The 15544-nt window shown below is 34.1% G+C and overlaps 1 protein-coding gene across 50 annotated transcripts in view; it reads right to left on the reverse strand.

Moving 5' to 3' along the window:
- Nucleotides 1–15544, reverse strand: part of LOC113523215 (ryanodine receptor) — a 148080-nt gene that overhangs the window by 41109 nt on the left and 91427 nt on the right. For 14 of the 50 annotated variants that reach the window (XM_052891772.1, XM_052891773.1, XM_052891795.1 and 11 more), the window contains 20 exons: nt 15378–15495; nt 14699–14913; nt 14429–14576; nt 13800–13994; nt 13009–13140; nt 12573–12702; nt 12029–12177; nt 11263–11411; nt 10737–10899; nt 10012–10204; nt 9733–9810; nt 8599–8722; nt 7909–8002; nt 7213–7350; nt 6498–6518; nt 5028–5184; nt 4159–4484; nt 3072–3104; nt 1055–1209; nt 247–424 (listed from right to left, as the gene is read on the reverse strand). In XM_052891772.1, coding sequence (XP_052747732.1) covers nt 247–424; nt 1055–1209; nt 3072–3104; nt 4159–4484; nt 5028–5184; nt 6498–6518; nt 7213–7350; nt 7909–8002; nt 8599–8722; nt 9733–9810; nt 10012–10204; nt 10737–10899; nt 11263–11411; nt 12029–12177; nt 12573–12702; nt 13009–13140; nt 13800–13994; nt 14429–14576; nt 14699–14913; nt 15378–15495 — 2896 coding nt within the window. Of the gene's footprint in view, nt 1–246; nt 425–1054; nt 1210–3071; nt 3105–4158; nt 4485–5027; nt 5185–6339; nt 6358–6497; nt 6519–7212; nt 7351–7908; nt 8003–8598; nt 8723–9732; nt 9811–10011; nt 10205–10736; nt 10900–11262; nt 11412–12028; nt 12178–12572; nt 12703–13008; nt 13141–13799; nt 13995–14428; nt 14577–14698; nt 14914–15377; nt 15496–15544 lie in introns of all 50 variants that reach the window. The other 36 variants (XM_052891801.1, XM_052891802.1, XM_052891798.1 and 33 more) reach the window with 5 other exon arrangements.

A 15544-nucleotide genomic window follows, 5' to 3' on the forward strand; every position in this document is an offset into this window, starting at 1 on the left:
GATTAAAATTGAAGTTGAAGCTGCCATATTTATAGAGGTTTAAACTGTAAAGTTCTGGAAAATTGGGGGCTAAGAGAGAATTCCACTCCAAAGCTTTGCACATGAAATGAAATGAAAAAAATAGAAAAATGTCTCAAGAAGAAGGTTCTAATTTAAATTTAAATTTTTGTGTATATTACACGATCGTAAAGGTCGTTTTTTATAAGACATTTTTTTTTAATCTACAAAGATATAAAAGTATCTTACCTCTTGTAAGTTAAGGATGGTATGACCAAGATCATCAGCAACGTTATTGAAAAAAGTTAGCATGGAGGTCCTGATGAATTCGGGACAGTTCTTGACCAGAGATTTGGCGTCAATGCCCTTCACCAGTACTTGGAGACAGCGGACGGTAATCCGCACATCAGGGCCGAAGGCAGCTAATCTAAGAACATAATAATATTATTGTTAGAATAATATGTCATTTTAATAAACAAGTGAGAGACTATTTACATTTTATATCATCAAGCAGTGTACTCGCTTGGTGGTCGATTTTAAGAATGCAAATATGGTAGCTAAATTACTATCTATGTTTTTTTTTTGGCACCATTGTGGTACAAAAAAAGACGAGCAAATTCATAATTTATATCCAAAAAAATAGACTTCAATGAAATATTTAACAAGTGCTCATGTAGGTAAGTGCTGTTTTAATAATCACGTTCTTTCCTTAGATTTATTGTTAGAATCAGTCTTTGTAACATCTTGGTACGCTATGGTCCATTATTTTTATTTTTTATTATAATATACTAATTAAAATTACATGTAGTTATTCTATCAGCCGTTAACTGTCCACTGCTGAACATAGGCCTTCTTCATAAGAGGAGTTTTGCCAGTATTTGCCACGCTTGGCAGGAGTCGCAGTTAAGGTTTGATTATGTTTTAAGAGAGACGCTACGTATGGTAGTTTATGGGGGAGGCTTATGTTCAGTAGACAGATAATGGCTGATATCATGATGATGATGATGATGAAAGTGTTTTTAAATCTAGTTATTAACGATCTATGGCTAGCAAATACCTTGACCGTAGCAAGCTAGCCAACTTGCAGAACAGGGCTGCAACCATTTCCTTTTCCTTCAAACTGGCCGCACCGACATTATTAGTTGCCGTTGCAACAGCTATGAAGTAGTTGCGATGCGTTGAGAAATACTTTTCCATTAGAGGTAGGACCACCTGGAGCAAAATGAATGTTAAGGTGACAGTATATGGTATATTTCAGGTTGACGATGCAAATATGATAGCATGCTGTACATAATTAGGCACTAATTTGAAATAAGAACATTTATTTTAAATGTGTCTGTGGATCTGGGCATAGCGTTTCTTAGACTGATATTGGTTTTGGTACTAAAAGGACGTTTCAAATAGCGGATGGCAATTACTTCGATGTCTAAGTACATGCAGACGTATTTTGCGAGTTTATGGTATCATATGTACATGCGTTGCCTCCTATATTGTGTAAAATAGTGTTGCCTCATGATTGTTAGATTTCGACTATTAATCAATAACTAGAATTGTGCCCCAAAAATTTAATACTTGTACGTAATCGGTTATAAAATATAATATCGACACTGTAGGTTAATTGGATTAAATTAAGAGTAAATCGATAGATAATTTCGATATTTAAATTTTTGTAAATGAGCACTATCTATAATAGTTAATTCGATTATGAGGCAACACTATGTCAATGTTATTCGTGGATGATTTTTTTCAAAGAGTTTTTTTATGGATGAATACTATCTATTGTCGAGGTGGATTATATGTATTAGGTAAATGCACCGATTATATGAACGACCGTACATATAAATGGTGCATTACAAATAGTGGAGTACAATTTGTACTGTACAAATTAAAAATTTTAATTTAATAATTAATAATTAAGTAAAGGTGTAAGCAACTTTCAACCTATATTTTCTGCGTTTCATTTTAGACTCATATTTGTATATAATTTATGTGTGAATCTATACAGCAAAAAGCCACATATGCATAAGCAATGTTCTCCTCCATTCAGTTTCTTTATTTCTTATTCTAAATGAACATACAGATTTTTTGGTATTCAAGCAGTGTTTGTCGATTTGGTTGTACATCTAGCTAGATGCTAAGTTTTTTATAGAACATAAATTTAATATCTAGGCACATTTTAGGGTTCAATAATGCATACGTAAATTAGTCGATGAGAATGAATTTTAAAGATATGAACATCTATTTAATAATAGATCAATAATTTTACAAAATCTGCAATCCTAGTAATAAAGTATTTTTTTTATTATTATTATTATTTTATTATTTTTCATTAGTACACATATTTGTACTAATGAATAAATAAATAAATAAAAAATAAAGTACAGTAATACTGTTAAAAACATAAAATTTAAACTAAGGGTATATTTTCTGTCTAGCCTTCATAGACAACAGAATATTAATGTCACTACTTATTTTTTAAGAACATAAAATTCTTAAGTTTTTTTTATATGTATTTGAATGATAATTAAAACTAAAAAAAAAAAAATTAGTACAAAGGAATTCGAAGAATAATCAGAAGTATTGATCAGAGATATACATATATTTCAGTTAACGCAAGCACGTGAAAAAGAATAAGACGCTGATTGTTGCTGTCTTGTTCCATCATGATTTTCATTCTACACGTGGTATCGACTACGTATCTATTGATAGAATCGATTGCCACTTGTCTAAGTATCAAGATACGAGTATAAGGTATTCTAGTTTGGAAAATTATTAAGTATCTTTATGTCTACTATAGTCTACACAAATTACGTCGATATCGTCTCAGCAGATAGGAATTTATTTCCTGATATAATTTCTTCTAGGTATGTTTATATTACTCTAAATATTTATTTAAATAATTTTCTTATTTATAATGAGACTGTAAAAGTTTATTGAACCTTAAAAATGCTCAAGATAATGAAACAAAACAATTTTGTATTTATCCATTTTTAGTTTTTTTTTTTATTTTTTATGTAATGTATACGACATTGACTATGACTTTCAGGCAGTAAAGCTATCCAGTGAGCAGGTACCTTCTTGAAATATTTTAGTTCCGACTTGTTTTGCTTGCAACATTATAAGAAAACACATAAATATTTAAAACTAGCGATCCAGCCTGGCTTCGCATGGGCAGATAGAATTTTCAAAAATATTATGTAGTGTATGTAATTCGCTGATAATCTATTTTAATTATAATTCGTTAAATATATATAAATTAGTAATCTGTACAGGTGAAAGAATTTTTAAAATCGGCTTTATAGTTTTTGAGTTTATCTATTAAAAACAAACAATCAAATCTTTTTAGTATATTAATATAGTTTATAAGTATATTAAAAATGCAAGTATTATATTTTTTTATCTGTAGTTTTTAGGTTTTATATAATAAGTGAAATACATAATACTGTATGAAATCAAAATCTCTAAATTTTGTATTTTTGAAGGACAGATTCTTATCAATGGAAGTACTTTTCTCCCAAAGAAATACGAGGAAAAAAGTAATAAAAAACTAAAAAAACTTAGGGCCATAGTAGAAAATTTTATTGGGTAGAATGTACAGTTTCATTGATAGAACTATCTTTTAAAAGTCTGCTAATAGTTTCGATTTCACCTGTATAAATAAGTAAATTCTGTTTACTCATTTACCCCCTTATTCATAAAATCTAAAACCTTATAAATCTATTTTAAATATTTTGTCACTATCTTTCAACTTGGGAATTTAGTGAAATTGGAAATTTAGACAAACTAAATTAATTAATAAAATTATTTCCAATTTTAATTTTTCAATATTAACAGTTCAATAGCTAAAATAGATTTATGAGGGGTTTGACGTTTTTATAGATAAATGGGTTAAAAATGTAGTTAAACAATATTGATTCATATCTCATTAGTTAACAGACAAAACTGAATATTAACTTTATTAATGAGGACTGTAGTGGAATAGTAGTTTATCCTTTTGTTGATGGCGGGATCGATTCCCGTATAATACAAACATATTCATGTCTATCAATTGTCTAGTACCCACAGTACAAGTTCTACTTAATTTTGGACTAGATGGCACTGTGAAAGATACCTAATAGTATTTATTACTATTACTAAGTAATGAAAAATTCTAAAACTCACCTTAGAGAAGAACTTAATGTCTCTCGTACTAGTCTTGAAGCTAGTACGTCTGCTGAATGTCGTCGATGGCTTCAACAGTTTCATGTTGATAGTTGCCCTGTCTATGTACTGTATCAATTTCTCCAGTAACGAGTAAGCGAATCTGAGCTCTATTGCTACACCGGTAGTGGTCTGCTCTGTATCACTCTGTGTAGCTTTACTGGGCCTGTGGAGTTTGTATCCTTGGTATTGGAGATATTTGAGGAACTCCTGAGATCGTTCGCGGTCCTTCTTCTTCTCTTTGTCGGTGAGTAGGTCGTATGGTACTAGTTGTGGGTGGATACCACCTACAAAGAACGGTAATTACATATAAATAAATAATATGTATGGTGTTGACTGCGGTTGGCAATCCGCCTGCCAAGAGTGGCAACTACTGGCAAAACCCCGCAAGGGGGAGGCTTATGTTCACCAGTGGACGGTTAAGGTTAGATATGATGATGATAAAGTCTGTTTAAATGAACTACTATATAATTAAGATTGTGTTTCGCAAGAAAACAGACTTCAATTGTGACAAAACCAGTTATTCTAATTTAAAAACTAAACTACTGAACCGATTTTGATAAAATTTTTATGGGACCAACTAGTAACTATATTCTTTTAGATAAAAAAAAGAATTATCAAAATCGGTTTACAACTGACGAAGTTATGAGGTAACAAACAGAAAAATACAACCTAATCGAGAACATCCTTTTTTAAGTCGTTTAAAAAGTAAAATATAGGCATATTCTTCATTAAAAATATATATATCAATATTTAAAAAAAAACATATAAAATGTGTAGGAAGGAAATAGGAAATAAATGACTTATTTGATAATTGTCAATGTCCTTACCTCCATTAGTAACAAGTTCTTCCTTCTTCTTCTTCGCCCAAATATCATGGGCGTTTTCCGCCAACCTCTCTGCCATGTTTTGCATTTCTCTTGACAGCGTCAAGTTGGTCATATCCACGGGGTGTGGGTTGTAGTTGAACGGGGTTGCAGAGTCGGTCTGTGGGTATAGGGTTCCGTATTAAATATGGAATAAGTTTGACAAAATTTTTCAAGTTTGTTTTCATAAAAGATATAAAAAAAATGCAACGAGATCAATTAGCTACTATAATTTATTTAAATATTACTCCTTCCCTCTTACAAAAGGTAAGTAAGCGTATTTACATTAGTTATATTAGTTGCGTTTAGATTTAATTAGTTTATAATATATTCTTTTACATTTACAGAATAATTAAATATCGTGTGTCACAAATAAGAGACAGACTTCAATTTTAGACGAAACCAGTAATTATAATCTAAAAACTAAACTACGGAACTGATTTTTTATAAAATTTATATTGAACTAAACTGTAAGTATATTATTTCAGATAAAAAAGAATTTTCCAAATCGGTCTAGAACTGACGGAGTTATGAGGTAACAAACATAAAAAAAACAATCGAATTGAATATACATATATATATATATATATATATATATATATATATATATATATATATATATATATGTATATTAACATACTGTTCCTACAAAAGTGTATCAAAAATTAACATTCCTCAAATGTCTGAGTATAGATAGAAGGAAACTTATTCATTAATTAATCAAGGACAACATAAAACACGTGGTTACGTAGTAAAGATAATATGAGTACACAAAGTTTTATACACAGACCAAGTAATATTTATAAAAAAATGTAAGGAAAAATTATAATACAAGATAAATCTAAGAGTCACAACGGGGGATGCTCTACATATCATAAGGAGGAGAATACAAGGTAGCAGATTGGAATTTTTTAATTAAAATGACGTCACATATTATTAAGGTTTTATTATTAGTAGTATAATATATTAAATTAAATTTGCAGGGTTGCCAGATGCAATTTTTTAACAAAATTTTTTGTTCTCATAATCGATATAGAGCATTTTTATCCAATAACCAACATCTGTTTCGTATTTTAATTTGCTTTATCATGCCTAAGTGAACGACGAAGTAGAAGTAACTTCTTCTTCTTTTTAAAAAAAATCATTTATCCGAATTTTCAAAATTTTCGTCTGCTTGTTTTCCATGTTGCAGAAAAAAATACCCGATCTGGCAACCCTATCGAATTGTTATATAGTAAATTATTGGTATGAGTGTTGCCATTATTAAAAAACTTACCACAACATCGGGAGGTCGCTGGTACGGGTGCAGGGATATGAAAATAACATTACAATTTAACACATTCAATACTCGGTGGGTGTATGGGGTAGAGTGCATGAATAGGTGCACATGCGCATACAAAAAAGTGCAGTGTAATACAATGAGCTAAGGGATACCGGTTTCTCGGAATCTGCGTCCTGTTTGCGTGGAATTTATAAACTGTATGTGAATGGAACAGTTCTAATTTAGACAATGATAGTTGTGGTTTTTTTTTGGTATAAATACATCATTATATCATGATACCATGGACAACATAGTTTTGATCTTTATGGTGTCCCATACGGCATCATAGAGATCACAGAAAAAACTGAAAAAACCAATTCGGCTGTCAACTTTTTTGCTATTATAAGATTCATAAAAAACTATCAAGTATATCTCAAGATATTTTTTATGTAATTAATTCCGAACGGCAGTTCATTTTTATTTCACTAAGAAAAAAAAAACACTTTATTTTGTATTATCATTGTGACAAAATTACAGGCTGTGATTTTCATACGTAACAACACCTATATCACTTTCATTGCTTATTTATTATTGAATGTGAAATATGTATTTTTTTTTTATGACTAGTACAGTAAAGTCGGTTAACCGAGCGCAGCGATGACTCACAAATAATTTGAATGCAGCTATTTGTCATTTAAAGCTATTTTGTAGCAGTCTATGTGGAATGACAAATAGCAGGTTTGACCTACGATATTATATAGATATTACATAAATATTTCCAATGCTTCTTGTGAAATATTCCAAACGAAGTTTGTGTGCGTGAGTCTTTGTATGCGAGTGTACCTACGTGTGTGTGTATATGTGATGTAAAGGAGAATAGATACGTACGCCTCCAGATTTCGACTGCCTTCGCATGGAGCTGCGATTAGTGGTGGGAATATCCACCTCTGAATGTTCCACCGACCAGCCAATGGCCAGCAGAGCTTTCAGTGACTCTCGAACTGGTTCCTTGTAGCGCTCTTTCTCCTGTTCACACGGGAAAACATTCTTTAATAGGAATAGAAGAAGAGCATATATTCTATATTTATGTACGAGAAGAGATTTATTACTTTCTATTGGAAGAGATTTATTTACACAAGTTGGTAAACAAACAAGCTCAACAGATATAAAGTGGTAACTGTAATTTACAGTCGTGTCAATTGCAGTGCGGTCTTGGCATAGAATGGGGTAACTCTTCCTTTCTGATGGGAATCGTAAAAGGCGAAAAAGGGAACTTAATGAACGAGGGATGGGAAGCAACGCCCCTCTTAAAACATCACCAATAGCCTAACTGCGGTTGCCAATTAACCTGTAAAGCGTGGCAACTATTGTATATTTCCACAAATAATACATTGTATATTTCCATCTCCAAACGTTTTATCATCACCTTCCAGCTTTTATATACCAATTATTTGTGATCTGCGTAATATGATTTTATTGATATTAAACAAGAATTTAGCTTTTGTTGTTACAACCGGCTGCCTGCCTGACGTCAACCTTCCTTAGGAAGAGCAGAGGCTATTCTGCCTCCTAAAAACCACTTACATAATCGTTGAGCATGTTGTATGGCTTCAGACGCGGATGGGACTTTTGACTGTCCGACCAAGACTCGCCATATACCCAGCCATTCTCGATTTTTCTGAAACGTAATGCAATTATAAGAGTTGTTCTCAATAATACACCTATTTTCAAAAGAACTCTCACTTTCCCTCTCTCTAAATAATAATAAAGTATGCCATAAGGTCGCCATTGCCGTATGGTTTCGGCATAGAATAGGCCATCCCTTCCTTTCCCGTGAGTGTTGTAGGAGGCGTCTAAGAGAACATAGTGGTCGAGGGATGTGCAGCATCATCCCTCTTAAAACTTCACCAAAACCTAATTGTGGTGGCTAACCCGTCTGTCAAGTGTGGCAACTACTGGCAAAATCCTTTTTAGGGGAGGCCTATGTTCAGCAGTGGGAAGTTAACGGCTGATAAGATGACGATATCACAAGATGATTATTTGTAAAAAAAAATTTCGCAATGATTTCTAAAAAGATGGTTTAAAGATTTGCTAACAGTCTGTTAGCAATCTATTTTTTCGTGACGGATGTGGGTTCGAATCCTACTGCATCGAGTTGTTGGCATGTTAATTTTTCAATTTATATAAGACTTTCAATTGTAGGGATTTATTATTTATTCCTTATTGACCATATTTATCAAGAATATTGGATATAAAAAGTAGACCATTACTTACCTGGACGCCCACGCGTCGTGGTAATGTTCAGAGAACTTTTGGACGATGGTATTGAGGTCATTGTTCAGGGCGACCGATGACGTGTTGATTGGTTGCGGGTCGTATTGTGGGTTGTCTGGGCCACCTGTTATTGGATATTTTAAACTAAATATACAGTCACTTGTGATGATGCAGTTAAATATATAATCATCACTCTTTTTTAATTCGTAACGATGAACCATGTAATCCGAGTTCATTTAATCTAACAGCTAGTACCCTATTATAATAAGGAATAAGGAATCGTTAATAATGGAATCTATCAGCCCTTTTACTATCGGGATATACCCTGTCAAGTTAAACTCCATGCGGTTTCGCGAGAAAACTAACGTGGTTAATTGTTAAATACTTTATCATTGGCCAACTGGCCTGACTTCATCCTTACCTATAATACCTTACTGGCGCCCCGTTAGCGTTACCATTCCATTATCTATTATCACAGAGAACTAAGTATTGAAATTAAATTAACTTAAAAATTTATTTGCTTTGAACAGACATAATAAAGGCCGTATTAACAGAACTTTTTGGCATTTGTTTTATTACCTTGAAATTGTAGACATGCAAATATTAATGTGTTAATTAAATAAGGATATATAGTAGCACTAATATTGGCGATTATAAAGATTAAAGAAAAGATAAATTTAAATTAAACCAATTAATTTAGACGAATATAGGTACATGTCCAATGTAGTCAAGTAAAATTAATAATTACATTTGTCATAACAATAACAAATTACAACGTTGTTAACAAGTATTATTATATGTTGTGGTATATATTAGAAATGTAATTTTTTTAGACAACTTAGAATGGCAAACAAACCGATGGTCCACCTGATGGAAAGTGGTAACCGTCGCCTATAGACATGAGCAGTACCATGTACATAACAGAGTATACTGTTTCGCCCATGATACCTCCCATGCGTTGCCATTCCTGAGAACTCATGTGTTATTCCTCTGTACCCAGTAAATTCACGCCATATCCCACCCTTTAAACTGAAACACAGCCTTGCAAACACAACTGATTCACGGTAGAAACATGAATGGGACAGAGGTACTAAAGCAATCGACTTTTGTACAAAGTAAAATGCTAATGCTTACCAGTGGATTGAGTCTCTTTACCGTAGAACTCGTCGTCATAGTTCTTGGAGAGGGAGTAATCAGGCGGTAATGCGCAACCTGTAAAATAGAATTGATGTCACAAGTAAACTCAAATCTGTTTCTTCTTTCAGATCAGGCTGACTGGTAGAAAATGCTACTAGCATTAAGTCCACCTTTTATACCATATTTTCTAAGTTATTTAAAAGGAAAAAAAAACCTATCGTACATCTTTACAAATTTTTATGTTTACAGCAGAATGATGATAAATAGTATACGTACCTATGGCGATAAGACACGGCAGTGCTTTTCCAAAAAGTTCAGGCTCGTAGTCCATCTTGCTGAGGGAGTCAAAGATGTTCGAGAACAGCATCATTGTGAGACGCTTCTCCTCGTCTGATGACGCACCGTACAGACCCTGGCCGCCTGTGCTGCCGTAGTACTTCGCGCAACGCTCGTAATGTAACGTCAGCAACTGTGAAGTACATTTTGCTTCATAAAAAAGTAACTGCATTCGTGGCTGACATATCAAAGTATAACAAGATAGTTTGTACTAGTAGTAGTGTAGTTGATACTAGATTGGTTTTGTTTTACAAATACTTTTTTGAAAAATATTAACATAAAATTAATGTCAGACCAATATGGCAGTAAAATCCTTTAAATAAGAAAAATAAATAGTTCTTCGATTAGTCCTGCGCAGTAATTTTTGTCGCTAGGATCATCAGTTTATAAAAGAAGTTATAAGGAATCAGCTAGCAAACTAAACAAAAAAGCTAGTTTAGATCGATCCTACTTTAAAATCAAATGTAAGGAAAATATTAATGATAATTTACCAACTGATAGTATTCTTTTCATGATGTAACTGGGAATGTATTAGACCCGGATAGTAGAGAGATGTGGATTCGAATTCTACTGGCTCCTACGGAAGCCATTTTTTTTAAAGTAGGGTTCTCCATAGTTTCGTTAGGTTGGTTCGAAGCAGTTGTCTACTTCGAAGGCTAACTCACCCTCAAAGCGACAGTGGTATACTCAGACAGTCTGGAGACATCCACTGTGAGTTTTCTCAGGAGTTTGAGCAACATGGACGGCTGCATTGCTGATGTGAGTGCTACGAGGAAATCGGAGACTGCTTCACGTTGACCTTTGGTTAGCATTCGGTTCTTTGATAACCTGAATGTAAATTCTTTAATTTAGTAATTATTTCGACTTATGCATAAGATAATGTAATGGGATGTCGAGAGTTAACAATGAGCTCAAAAAGTCACGAATAAAAAAATATTTGGAATGTTTAAATTCAAGACGATTGAGTAGTTATAACGCCAGCAAGAGGTAATTAAGAACCAAACAAACAAATTCACTTTTACAATTATAATTTTAGAAATAATAGATAAAATGCTATCAAAGTATGTAACTGTTGACTGTAATTTTTTGATCTAAGACGAGAAATGACAATTCTGGGTTTTGAGACTATATTAAGAGGTTTGTTGTTCCAGATATTATTATGTTATAGAATTACAATATTATTTAAATTACCTATAGACGGTGTGTAGGGTGGCATCCAACAAGCTAGCATAATTCTCCGCTTCGTTGTAGAAGTTGGCGTGCTTGATTAGAAGGGGCAAGATCGAGTTGCCGATGTACCGGTTCATTGAAAGAGCCATGTCTGACTCGCAGCCATCGTTCTGGAAGTGCAGCTTGTAGTTAAAGATTGTGAGACTTTTGACGATCAAGCGTTTGAAATACTTGAATGTTAAAAGATCATGGATCTGCCTGACCGTGTCGTGATGGAGTAAGAGTACAATACTAATCCTTTTAATTTTAAGAATGTCGTAAGTGATGACAAAGAGAACAAGGTGAAATATATCAGTGCAGAAGAAGAAACAATTTAAGTAAAACTGGGCCTATAACTTCTTTCTATCAGGAACACTAAAACAGCAAAAATCATTGGAATGGACAATATGTTGTTAAGAATAAATAGGACCATGAAGTAGATCAATCAATCTATTAGTCTTTGTGCTAATGCTACCTCCAGTTTGAAAGTGCGGTCATTGGGATAAAGAATTGGATTATTTTGTAGTTTACAAACAATCGACTCGATCATTTTTCAGTTTATATGACATGGGTATTTCAGAACTTGAGTATTTATGAATGTAATAGACAATGTTTCCATCTATATACCTACTTACAGTGTAATAATTCCCAATCTAATGCACCAATAACTTTATAAATCGTACTCGCTAACATTCTCTTTTGATCACATATAGCTTTAGACCTCACATAGCACCTAGGTTATACTCACCCTATCTAACATCGTGGCAGCTCTTAAATCCGGCAAGAAAGCCTCTTCTAGTAGTCTGTAGAACAGCTCCTGTGTCTCGATGCCGTATACACGCTCCAAAAATAAGCCCACACTTTGCTTGTGACCCGGAATGAGACCAGATGGCATATCTGGGGATATCGATATCTTTAGTTATACAGGTGAAGTAGATATAACGACTATATTCAAAGGAAGAATACTTTTTCCAAAGAAATGTGAGTCAAAAAACGATATGAAATTTTAAGCATTCCAAAACTGAACGAGTTGTATTAGTATACTCAATATTTCTTATTGATTTCAACTTGTTTAGCAGAGTAAGACTTTGAACTAAAGTCGTTTTGTATTTCTGCCATGAAGTAGATGTAGATTCTGGGTTCTCGCTTGCATGGCTTTTTTGCTTGCATGACTTTTTATTAATTGGTCAGTTTGTTTGTCATTTTAAGTTGCATATATAATCTATTTATTAAAATTAGCAGATATGCTACAGAGGAATAATTTTATAAGTCTTACTATTTATTATTGTTACCTGATTTAGGTCTTTCTTCTCCGGCAGCCGGATTATTGAGAGTAAATCTCAAGCTGAGTACACCTTGGAGATCTTCTAGAGGTACCAGAGAACGCAGGATGGCTCGAGCTCTGAGCGACTCATTTTTACCCTGGTGATAAATTAATATTATGAAGAACATGAATAGTGGTAGACTTGGCATGAGTACATTGAAATTATAAATAATAAAGTAGATGGATACAGGAGGAAAAGAAGAAGGATAGAGAATAAAAAAGATGATTGACCTGTGTGATAGAAGATATTATAATTGTTTGTAGCAGATATTCAAAAGTTGAGTTATCTGTCTGTCCTGGAATCAGTGTAATATTTACGATAGAATATGTTTCATAGTTTCGCTTCTCCCGTTACTTTATAAGCAATTTTATATTCCTTTGATAGCCACTTTCTGTATACTTACCAGAGCAATAACACCAGCATCAGGGGCACATCTTCCAAGCAGATCTACAAGGGTACAGTAGAAATTGAGTATTGCTGCACCTGTATCTATATAATCTTCATCGTCATCTGATTCGGGCAGTGGGTGGCTGAACTGAAAGTAAATTAGGGAATATTACTTGTATTTTATGATCTTTATTTCTAGCGTATTTAAGAGTATTTTTGGAGCGTCCGGACTCCTTAAAAAAAGACGCATGTATTTTTTTAGATATATTTTTGTGCATAGTTTAAAACTTTACTCGCGCTAGATAATTCTAGGGAGGGCACCAACCAGGCTTAAAGACATCAATAATCATTATTATTTACTGCAATGCAATTTATATGCACTAATTATGCCTCCGATCTCCTTAATTTCTGATAACCTACACTTAATTCTACGAAACTTCATAAAAAGTATGCGCTCAAGCTGTATGTTATGATTCACTTAAGTTATATGGTACTATTATTCTCTCATTCTCTTTCTATATACAAATTTGATAAACTTTTTATTTTTTATCTAATTCTAATAAAACATACATTATACAAAAAGTTTTTTATCGGTTTTAAAATTTCCTTGAAATCCGTTCAACTATTTACTTGTACTGACGTAACAAAGTGGGGATAATCATTATAAAAATGACTAAATTGCATTGCATATTTATGGCCTGCCTAGCAAATTTAAAGTGTCTAATACCTTTGAAGCTCATGATTTTTGATAATGTAAACTTCTTCAAAGGTACTCAACTTTATTATGTATTCTCAGAAAATACTCACATTAACATCTCCTTCTTGTTCCATCTCTCTCAGTTTTCGTCTATCGGCGATCCTCTCACTCATCTTGTTAGCATCTACGATCGCCTTCAATAGGCCCTCGCCTTCGCCTCTCAGAGCTGGACCGAGACATTCCGGCCGCCGGATCAGCAGACGGATCACTAAGTTGGCGTTCTCTTCCACACTTTCACCGTTGACCTAATATAGCGAAATTAGGGGAAGAATATTAATTATGTAGATTATGGACCACCATTGCAGGTCAAGTTGCGATCCGCCCTGGAAATTATAGTAGTTAATTCTTAGTGAATGCACCTTGTGGGCCCGAATAACCAGCCTTTTTCCTAACTTATCGTCTTTTTATGTTTTCCTGCCAATGTATATAATAATGGCTCGGTGGACTTCGAAAGCGAATCCGGGTCCTCAACATTATGGCGCGGCGAGGGATGCCGTGGTGGTTTTAGCCGGTAGGAGTCCGGCAGGACCCATATACCTCCCCTGGGGCATATGGATCTGCGTGATGCATTTCCCCACGATAAAAAAAAAGTGTAATAATAATAGTACTAGTAGAGTCACCACTCCATTTTCATCAATAAAAAACGACAATGAAATGTAGTGAAGTGAAAAACACGTACCCATACGCAGAACCGCAAGAAGTCAAGATAGCGTTCTCCTTCCACGGGGTCCCAACCAAGATCAGGATAACCCTTCTCCACCAGTTCGGAATTACTTTGCAGCCCACAGCGAGAGAGGTATACCGCGATCTTTTCCAAATAATGTTCTCTGTAAATCCAAATAAATCGTTTTCAAATATTACTTGTTAATCCTGTTACCTTTGTACTTCAACTCTTACAATTAAGCAAGGAATTGTTATTAATTTCTTGGAGGATCTTTGTAAAGCATACCTTAAAGCTAAAGCCAGCTCAGTGTTCTCCATAAGACTGGAGTAAGCCACGTCTAGAGGCGTGGAGCCTCGCAGCGAGGGTCGGGACAGAAGAATGTTCGAGTTTTCTAGAAGGAAGTCGAAATGGTCGAACATAGCCTTCTGGTTCTGTCTGCCTGTGCGGCAGAAGTAACAGAGGAAGCGACAGCAAGCTACCACCATCTCATGAGATGTATCCTGTAGGTGCGAGAAAATACATAATTAGTTACCTACCTGCAAAAGAGGGTTTTTTATGCAATTTAAAAAAATAAACAAGTGGCTGGACATCACGTGATGGCAATAAAACCATCGCTTTTAGATATGAACAATATCATGGACAACACAAAAAATACGTGATGCGCATGTAATTCGTCATGCTTCATTTATAAGAAGTATGGTATTATCCCTTCATACTTTGTAATTTTATTACCATATTCCACCATTCAAATCAAAAGAGTTATGCAAGCGTAACTGCTTCACATCAACAACAAGAGTTCGAAAACATGAGAAGTCATTTCTCTGTTCACATATTAAGACTCGTATGAGAAAAAAGACCGGAACATCTGATGAAAAATGCGTGCGGTAATGAAAACGTACCTATTGGTAGATTGGTTAGCTATGAGGGATATCTATGGGGGAAGGCTATCAAGGGTCCTGTATACCTTCTCCTTATCTTCAGGCGTGGGAGGCGAGGCCGGTGCAGCATCAGACTGCGCCTGCGCGCGACGTCCCAGTGTGTTCATCATCACAGCCATTACGTTCTCGTGGACTCGTAGAACTCTGCAGATCAAATGTTCAAAGATTGTTAATTAGGTATCTTTGATACAAA

Source organism: Galleria mellonella, unplaced genomic scaffold (genome assembly GCF_026898425.1).
Source record: "Galleria mellonella isolate WM207_F2 unplaced genomic scaffold, CSIRO_AGI_GalMel_v1 utg146, whole genome shotgun sequence".
NCBI classification, from domain to species: Eukaryota; Metazoa; Arthropoda; class Insecta; order Lepidoptera; family Pyralidae; genus Galleria; species Galleria mellonella.